The sequence below is a fragment of the Mus caroli genome, unplaced genomic scaffold (assembly GCF_978045245.1).
Source record: "Mus caroli unplaced genomic scaffold, Mus_caroli_1 scaffold_8, whole genome shotgun sequence".
Lineage (NCBI taxonomy): Eukaryota > Metazoa > Chordata > Mammalia > Rodentia > Muridae > Mus > Mus caroli.
The window spans coordinates 113237486-113247132 of NW_028227263.1; the positions used below are offsets into that span (position 1 = coordinate 113237486).

Here is a 9647-nt window from a genome sequence, read left to right on the forward strand (position 1 = left end):
AGAGTGGACAAGGTAATCATGACAACAGGAATGGGCTACTGTGGAGTGAAGCACAATTTGTGGTACAAAAGCATCATCAGCCCCAAAGGATATCCACCCTCACAAAGAGCTGGGGACTACCCTGGCTGAGAGTCACAAAGAGGTAGATGGTGCCTCCTTGTCCTCAGCCTTCCAATACAAAGGTCTCAGTAGTTTGGACAATGGGATCAAGAATAGGTAAGAGTTTGAAAAGGAAGCACAGGTGACAAGTAAAAAAGTATGACAGGTCATTTTGTTCAGCACTTGGGCTGCTTGCAAAGATCAGCTCTAAACAATCTTTGGCAAAGGTACAAACAACTTCTCTCCAGAAACTGATGACATCAGGCTGTCTCAGGCTGTTTGTTCTTCAGAGTGGGAGGGGCCCCCATTCTGCTGCCTCTATGCAAGTTGAAAGGAGATGCACAGGTGCTAGATTCTTGCCCAAAATGTGTTTGGAACTTCTGTAGGCATGTTTGCAGATGGGTGTGGCTGGGCTCAGAGCTATAATGGTTTATAAAGAAGAGGATCTGCTCTGGGAGGAGCATTTAGCACCATGAAGGGGACACTTCTTCTGCTGGGCTTGCTGGTGACTGGAGAGCTGAGCTTCCAGACAAGTGAGAGTGGTACCCTTGTTCACCCCATCTCAGTCTCATGGAGATATCTAAGTGGGGCCCTGAGACAGACCTAGGTGTACTCAGGAGGTTACTGGCAAGGAGCTTCAGAAGACAATTGATGCTTTCTGCACTGAGTTAGAACTGTGGATTTGTGGGATGTGGGGACAGTGGTGTGCTGGTGATGATACTCATGATAAAAGGACCTTAGATGCACAGTTGAAGCTGAGGCAAGTGTTGGGCTTAAGTGAAAGTCAGATATCAAGAAATCAAACTCATGGATGTTTTTCTGCTAGATCTGTGTATCTCATGTAAACCATGTTGTATCTGGGAGGCTGAAGCCTTTGGGAGGGTTTGACTATGAGGAAAGTCAGTTAAAGCATTTGTAGATGCTGCAAGGAACATTGAGCCTCTGTTTGACCATCCCATTGTCTTTCAATGGTGTTTTTCTCTCTGTGTTTGCAGCAGAAGCATGTGTGCCTTTCTTCGAAGGCTATGCAAGTGTTGTCTCTGGAAGTAAGGTGTGGATGTATCAAGAACTCCAGGCATTCAATGCTACTGCAGAGGAAAAGGTGGCCTTTGAAAAAATCCAGGGCTGCTACAGAGAGGATAGATTAAGAAACATACTTCTGGAACCCAAAATTATGGTAATTTTCTCCCTACCTTCACTCACCCATGCAACAAATGCTGTAAGTCTATGTACAAGTGATAGATGCAACCATTACTACATGTCCCATGACCTGCAACTGAGAACTGAAACCCTTGCCCACCCTAGTACATGTAAATCAGCATGCAGGGTACACAGCCAGTCTGTTCCTTGCATGATCCTGCAGATCACTCCCACATGCTGGGTAAACATGGGGTTCTCACCCATAGTAGGAACAGGGGAGTCCTTGGAATGGCCTCTGCACAAGTTTGGTACTCACAGTTCTACTCTAAGATGCTTGAAATTTCTCTCCAGTGTCTTTTTGGAACCTCTCTGGGGTCTATTTTTCCTCAGCCATCGATGAATCCCTTTTCTGGGGGCATCATCTGTGCTAAAACAAAACCTCCCACCATGTCTGAAATGCCACCCTCACCCCAGCAATTGCCTACAGTTGCTCACCACTGTTGTCTCCTGTCCTCTTGCTTCAAGCATAACTGTATTGCAGAGATGTATATTTTGAACAGTGAAGCTATCACCCTATTTCCCAAAGTATTTTACTTGAGTACCATGTCTCGAATAACCACAGTGCTATCCAAAATGATTTTCCTCTAACAAGTCCACATGGAGGACATATTTTTAACATGGCTACACAGCCAATGTGCCTGGTGAGAGGTGCTCAGGTGTGGGAGACATCACCACACTCATACTCACCTTTACTCTCCCTCATTAGACCTAGCCCCCATCATGCTTTCCAGAAACTTCTCCCCTTCTTCCCTGCTGGCTATGGTGATTTTCAGACTTCCTCCTGAAGGGTGTGAGTGGGCTCCAATTCCCTTGAGGCAGATTCTGTTGCTGGACACCTGTATCACTGCATGGGATTTTCTTCCCTGTGGATGAGGAGCGATCACTTTGTGGGTGGATGGGGAGCCCTACTGAATTCTTATACCTTGCCTGTAGCCAACACTGTCCCCCTCTGCCTTTTTGTTTTCCAGAAAGCCATGGTTGCCAACCCAGAATGCAAGCCATACTATGGTCTTAAAAATATAAAATCCATTTTACACCTTTTTGAAAAGTTATTAGAATAGATGTTAATGTGTTTTGGGCACCCAATCTTTGCAACATGTTTGATCCAAGTGCCATCTTGCTGACCTGTCCTCTTTCTCTACTGAAGTTGGATTCCTGATCCTGTTCCTTTATCAATCAGTCTCTTAGACTGATTCTAATAAAAGCTTGCAACTCTGTTCTGTGACCTGTGTCTATGTGCTGAACGAGGTCTTTAGGGGATCCAGGAGATACTGAGAGAAATGACTTATAGTCACTGAGAGCAGGGTGACTGCTCCTGGTTAGCCAGGTGATCATGAGAGAGCCTTTCTGGTCTCGTTTTTTGTTGTTGTGTAGACCAGACTGGCCTGGAACTCACAGAGATCCATGTGTCACTTCCTCCCGAGTGCTGAGATTATAGATGTGAGCCCCCATGCTCAGTTAACTGGAGCTCTGTGAGACTCTGGAGACTGGGATTTTCTGAGGGAAAATGGCATGTAAATAGCCACAGGATTCACCAGATTGTCAGGATAGAAAAGAAGTGGAGAAACACTTACCTCATGTGTTGTCTCCAGGCTATATCACAAGATTATGAAATCCTTGTGTCCAGTTATAACAGGAGAGTAATGCAGAGATCACATAGGTGTGCTTCTCAGATAATCTCGGTCTGATAGTGACATTTACCATTTGGCACGCCCTGGCCAATATAGCAGTTTCTAAGACAGTGATGGTTACACTCTGAGACCCTACCTCAAAAACAAAACCAAGGGGCTGAAGAGATGAATCAGCAGTTAAGAATGCTGGCTGGTCTTACAGAGGTCCTAAGTCCAATTCCCAGCAACCACATGGAGCATAAAAACCATCTGTGACCCACTTCAGGTGTGTCTGAAGACAGCAACAGTGTACTCATGTTCACAACATGAATAAATAAATCTTTAAAAGAAACTCAGAACTTAATAATATATAAAAAAAATCAATGGGGAAAGAAATAGGAGTTTATGCCCAACATGAAGAAAGAGTGAAGTTTTTGGAAAAAGGTTCAATGGGTAGAGTGCTTCACTGCATTATTGGGAACCTGAGTTTGACTCCCAGAACCCATGTAAAGCCAGACTTGTTAGCATGTGTCTAGAGTCCTACTGCTCCTGTTGAGAGTTCGAGGGGCTCAGGTAAATTCTCAAAAGTTTTTTGACCAGCTACCCTGTCATTCAAAATTTCAGAAAGCCAGAGGTCTGTACTAAACAGTGGCTCAGGATTGTCCTACCATCTCTACATGCATGTTTTGGTATATGCATACCTGTTCTCCCTTATACACTGAAACACAAAACAGCAACCCAACAGGTAAAAGAGAGAGAGGCCTGGAAATCCATGTAAATTAAAATGATGAACACCATTTGTTAAAATGGACATACAACATAGTAACATGACTCATTCTGTATATTAGTGGCAAAAATTGAAAGACTCATTGAACACAGCAAGTGTCTTTGAGCAGGCTGAGGGAATGAAAGTCATACAGTCATACATCAATGTGTAAGACTGAAAAGAATGGAGCCATTGCTCTGTTCATCTGTTTCCTGATGTGACAATACAACACCTAGGGTTTCCTAAAGAAGGCTGACTTGTCCTGTGGAATGACAAATGGCCTTCCCAGTGACAAAGTTCTCACAGGCAAACCAATGACTCTGAGAAAACAGAACATCTTCACCTCTTAAGACCCTAGACAGTATTTGTCCAAAATACCATTTCAGGACCAAGCATGCTCCTGAATCTGAAACCTGTTGAGATCATTCAAACCAGTAAATCCAAGAACTGTTTCCCGTTCCCAAGTAGTCCCCAAGAAAAGGGTGATGCCTCTTCCTCATGTTTTTCTTTCTCCCACTCACCAATGGTCTGTCTGACATAGCTTTGTATGTCATTCCCTGTGTGCCTTCTCTTGATACAAGTAGGTAGTATGTTCCTTCGTGTTGACTTTCTTGTTCCATCATATATAGACGGTAAAGACTCACATGTAGAAATGAGACATGCCTCAATGATAATTATTTTATTTACAAGATCTTCTGAAAGGGGAAAAGAAATCAATGAACACCCTGATGGTCAGTTAGGAAAGGGGTGAATATAAGGGGTCACATTAGAAGCAGTGAAGGTGTTTATTATCATGCCTACAGTGATATCTTGGTTTTATACATTAAATAACATCTACCATGAGGGTCAGTGGTGGAGCAGACCTTTAATTGAAACACCTTTGAGGCATAAGCAGAAATATCTCTGGGTTGGAGTCCAGCCTGGTCAACAGAGAGACTTCCATGGCAGCCAGGGCTACACATAGTCACCCAGAATCACAATACAAAACCACCACCACCAACATCAACAACAACAAGTCTCTCACATTTTATAATTTATGCACAGTAGAGGGCACAGAAATTCTACTTCAACCAAGCCTTAATAAAAGAAATGGTCCAGTACAAAAGAAATTATTTTTAAAACCATCACAAGAATCTGATTTCTTCTATATGTTATAAATCCAGAGTTTGGCCAATGCCTACTCCTAGTTTTTGGAAGAGATTCTTACTTTGACCAGAGCATACCATCATGAACAGTAATAACTGACTTTTAGTTCCAGGTTAACGGACTATCATCTCTTTCCTCTTTCTCCACTTTCTGCTCTGTGTAGCCAGAAAGTTTTGAATATTTCCCTACAAAGACATAACCAGAGAAGGTTGGATACTGCCTGTGTGCCCTCATCTATCACAGAACAGTACTAAGAGCCTTCTGTTGCAGGAAATCTCCATCCCAAATATGCCTAGGCAATAAAAACACAAGACTATTAATATGAATACATGCTGTGTGCCTAGATTGGTCAGATCTACTACTACACTACCATCTTCCACATCAAGTGACCCTATATAACTTGTGGTTTCTCCAGGCCATTTGCTTCTGCTCCTCTTCTTCCTCCTCCTCCTCTGCACCTTCTTCCTCTTCCTTCTTATCCTTCTTTCTCTTCCCCCCACCTTCTGCTCCACTTTCCCTTTTTCTTTTCAATCATCAGCTATCCTTTATTTTACAAAATAAGGTGGGAAGCAGGTATACAGGAAATCATCTACGTGCTGACTCAGTCCTCCTTCCTAAACTCTCACAGGAGAAAAGAATTAACATCAAGGATAATTAGCCCCAGGGCTATCCATAACAACATCCTTGGGTTTGCTGCCCTCAATTTTTACTAATTAAACATCGTGTATGGATATATTTGTGGCAATTTGTAATGTGCTTATTCTACACCTGATATCCTTGAGGATTATACATGAAGTCCTACATATTAGGCTTCGAATACTATGCGACATGACACATACTAGCTCCCAGGAGTGAGCAAGCTTCAGTCACAAGGACTACTAGTGATAGACCTCTTGAAAGGGATTTATGCAGATTACAAGAGCAACATGGCTAATGACCCCTCTCACATATCTGTCCCCCAAAGCTTATATCTCCATTATTATGTCAACATATGGGTAATGGCTATATCACAAAGGCCACTATGGCAGTCATTTCTGCTGTCAGGCATTAAGCTGTCTCTATAGCTCACACACTCCATGAACTTCAACTTTTTACTCCAAAGTAAATTTTCTCCCATTGAAGGAGGGAGAGCCAGTAGCTCAAGGTCTCCTTCTGTATGAGCTCTTTAATATATGAAGAGGATGACTTTTTTGATGGTTTGTATATGCTTGGCCCAGGGAGTGGCACTATTAATAGCTATGGCTCTGTTGGAGTAGGTGTGGTCTTGTTGGAGTAGGTGTGTCACTGTGGGTATAGGCTTTAAGTACTTCATCCTAGCTGCCTTGAAGCCAGTATTGTGCTAGCAGACTTTAGATGAAGGTATAGAACTCTCAGCAACTCCTGCACCATGTCTGCCTGCATGCTGCCATGTTCCTAAATTGATGATAATGGACTGAACTTCTGAACCTGTAAGTCAGCCCCAATTCAGTGCTGTCTTTATAAGAATTACCTTGGTCATAGTGTCTGTTTACAGCTGTAAGACCCTAACTAAGACACTTTTAAAATAGAGACATGGGTGCGATGTGGAGATGGAGCAGAGACTGAGGGACTGACCAACCAATAATGGGTCAAATTTGAGATCCATCCCATGGACAAGTATCAGTCACTCACACTATTAATGATATTCTAATGTGCTTGCAGACACAAGTCTAAAACAGCTGTCCTCTGAGAAGCTCAAATAGCATCTGACTCAGAAAGATGCAGACACCCACAGCAGAAGAGTGGATGATGCTTGGGTACTCCTATAGAAGAGGGGGAGAGAATGCTGGGAAGGTACAGAATTGTAAACTCATTAAGTTAGCACAGATGAGAAAATAAATACCTTTTCTAAATTGCCAAATATAATGAACTGTACATTATACGTGTATATCATACCTTATGATTTTCATAATGTTATTCAATTTATATCTATGAGAAAGGAGCCATTATTGGACTAAAAAGGGGAATTTTTGAGGTTTTGTCTTGCTGTCTGTTGTAATTCGAAAGGTAGACTCCCCACCCATCCAAGAACTGGAGTCTGCATGTAGACCTGTGATTCTGCCCCCACGTCATTTCTGATTGGTAAATAATGATGCCAAAAGCCAATTACTGAGCATAAGAGACATAGATGTGGTTTAGGTTTCATTGGATTTGGATTAGAAGAGGACCATGGGAGAAGAAGATGGTGCAAGGGAAGAAGTCAACACATCCAAGTTTTGGGTTTGGTTTCAATTTTTCCCCAATGTATGAGTAGGAAACTCAAACTCACTGTCCTCTTAGAGTTCAATAGAGAACATCTTTGCTGACTGAATAATTTAAAACCAACTAAGAAAAAAATCTGTTTTGTTTTGTAACACTGCTTGCCCCTCATATTTTTGAAAATTAATGTGAAAAAAAAAGCAATCTGAAAAGAAGTCCAGAAGACATCCTTGTGGAGAGCTCTTAGGACCACTTCTAGAAACTTGGCAGTAATTTTACATTGGACCAGGACAGAAAAGTAGTCTCAGATATGTTGATCATCCTAATATGCCCCTAGAAACAGTGATCGTTGTACTTTTGTTTATTACCTTACTATTTCCTTAACCTAGAATTTATCTTATTACTTGCATATCATTAAAATGGTATAAAAGCAGACTGGGAAAATATAAACTTACTTAGGCATCAGAATTGGCTGGAGTCAAGTTATAATGTTGTCTAATTGTCTCTTGTTATTTTTTGATCATCACTCCCTCCCTGGAGAACCCATTGGCTGTCTGAGGTGGCTTGGTCATGTACTTAGACATAGTATAATTCCAAGACACCATGTTCCTCTTTGCTAAGCATTGTCTAGAAACAACTGTTCTGAGGACACTGGGTCTGCATCTTTTTTAGTTTCCCCTTTTCTTTATTGAGACAGGTTTTTTTTTATGTAGCTCAGGCTGTCTTGGAACTCACTACAGATACCTTGATGGCCTCAAACTCACAGAGATGTTCCTTCCTCTCCATAATGGTACTGGGACTAAGGGTGTGTACCAGCACTGCCTGCCAGAAGCTTTTTTATATCAAGGTCATGATAACATTGTATACAGGACACTGACCCTGACATATTCACTTGATGTCTGTAGCTTTAGTTGACATTTTGTTTCTTTGTTAGTTTGCCTGATGTATTTTCCTTATTGATTTTCAAAAGATTTTTTAACTATATGTTTGTCTAGGTGGTGGTGGTATAAGCCTTTATACCCTGCACTTGGGAGGCAGAGGCAGGCAGATATTTGATGTTGAGGTCAATCTTGGTCTACAGAGTGAGTTGCAGGACAGACATCCTTTGCAGCACCAGGAAGGGTCCCTTCCAACAGGAGTCCAGCAACTGTGCTGATGCCTCCTTTTGTAGAACTATTCACCAGTCTGGAAGTGGTAAGGGGTCTGGGCATTCCTGGAACATTTAAGGTAGACAATTTGGGCCAAATCTCATATTTTATTGACTGAAGGGCTTTGAGCCTTAAGAAGATATTCCTATCAGTGAGTTGGAATAACTGCAGGGAGGTCCCAGTAAACACCAAGGGAATTGAGGTACCATCAGGATCTCAAAAGGGAACAGGTTAAAATGGGAGGGGTGTTCAGGGCTCAGAACTGGGCCAGGGGAAAAGGAACCTCCCAGTCAGTGCCAGTCTCCAAGGACAATTTAATCAACACGCAGATAGATCACCCCTGTCAGGGACAGAGACAGTCCAAGTCCTAGAACACAGAGCAAGACAATCAACTCAGTTTTCCCCTTCCATGGGTGCAGATACCAGGTTATAGGGTTTCAAATACTGGGTCAGCTATGGCTGATACTGTGCCTGGCCATTTCCAGAAGGAGCAGAGTCCTTTAGATTCACTAGGATTAGTAACCAGCATCTTTTTCCACTGAGCAAACTTTATAATTTTAATATTTTCTTTTCCATGGTCTTTCACTTTTCAAGTTTCACATTTCCTTTTCCATGGTCTTTCACTCTCTTTTTACATGTCTTACCTTCCCTATGAACATACATGTAACTACCCAGAGTTCCTGTAGTTGTACAGTGCAGCAAGAGAAGATGTGATATTCAACAGAAGGAGATGGGCATGCACAGAGCCTGTCTTTGGTGATTTTGGAATTAAAGGGTTTGAATGTGTTGTAATACTACCAGAAACCTTTCCAGTGTCTGTGGTTTTCATGGAAAAGCAAAGGTGGGGCCATAAGTCATTTTGCACCTTCAAACCTCATTTGAAGTAAAAAACTTCAGGGTTCTTTGGCAAGTCAATTACTTTGGAAGGTGTTATGCTTGGGCAAACACCTGAAGGAAGATTGTGCTGAAACAAACATAGATTAAAGGCTAAGGCAGACTCATGAAGGAACTTTTCACTGAAGCAGAAACAGATGAAAGGATGTTCTACTAAAGAAAGCATGTGAAAGGACAGGTGACCAAGGATACTTTGTTGACTATACACATGTATCTTTTTGCCTTATATAATGTAGTTGAGCTCCATTTGTTGGGTACCCCTAGAGAGAAACACCAAAAAACTTCTGGTGGTGTTCTGGGCCTTTATTTACCAATCAAAGCCAACTAGGAGCAGGTTCCCACAGTGTCTTACATGTGGATGGACATGCAGATTCTTGTGAAGTTTTTGGGACCAAAGGAGCATAATAGAAGCAGCATAGGTCAAATCTAAAAAGTTGGTCCACCTTTCATTGTATAATTGAGCTCCATTTATTGGGACTCCACAGAGAGAAAGGAATCAAAAAACTTCTGCTGGTATACTGGTGCTTCTTATTGCTTCCTAAGACTCAGGATGATTGGCAGACTGAT

At 42.1% G+C, this 9647-nt stretch overlaps 1 protein-coding gene across 1 annotated transcript; it reads left to right on the forward strand.

The window, feature by feature from the left end:
- Positions 1–571: 571 nt before the first annotated feature.
- Positions 572–2360, forward strand: LOC147003339 (secretoglobin family 2B member 20-like). Its single transcript, XM_085842463.1, has 3 exons — positions 572–632; positions 1095–1276; positions 2268–2360. The coding sequence occupies exons 1-3, from the start codon at positions 572–574 to the stop codon at positions 2358–2360; spliced, it is 336 nt and encodes a 111-aa protein (XP_085698589.1).
- Positions 2361–9647: the final 7287 nt, after the last annotated feature.

What these genes read in the sequence shown, in the direction of transcription:
- LOC147003339 (XM_085842463.1), top strand. Translation starts at nt 572, where the DNA reads ATGAAGGGGACACTTCTTCTGCTGGGCTTGCTGGTGACTGGAGAGCTG. An exon ending in AGAGCTGAGCTTCCAGACAA is followed by an intron (nt 633 to 1,094) that starts GTGAGAGTGGTA and finishes CTGTGTTTGCAG; the next exon opens with CAGAAGCATGTGTGCCTTTC. An exon ending in TTCTGGAACCCAAAATTATG is followed by an intron (nt 1,277 to 2,267) that starts GTAATTTTCTCC and finishes TTTGTTTTCCAG; the next exon opens with AAAGCCATGGTTGCCAACCC.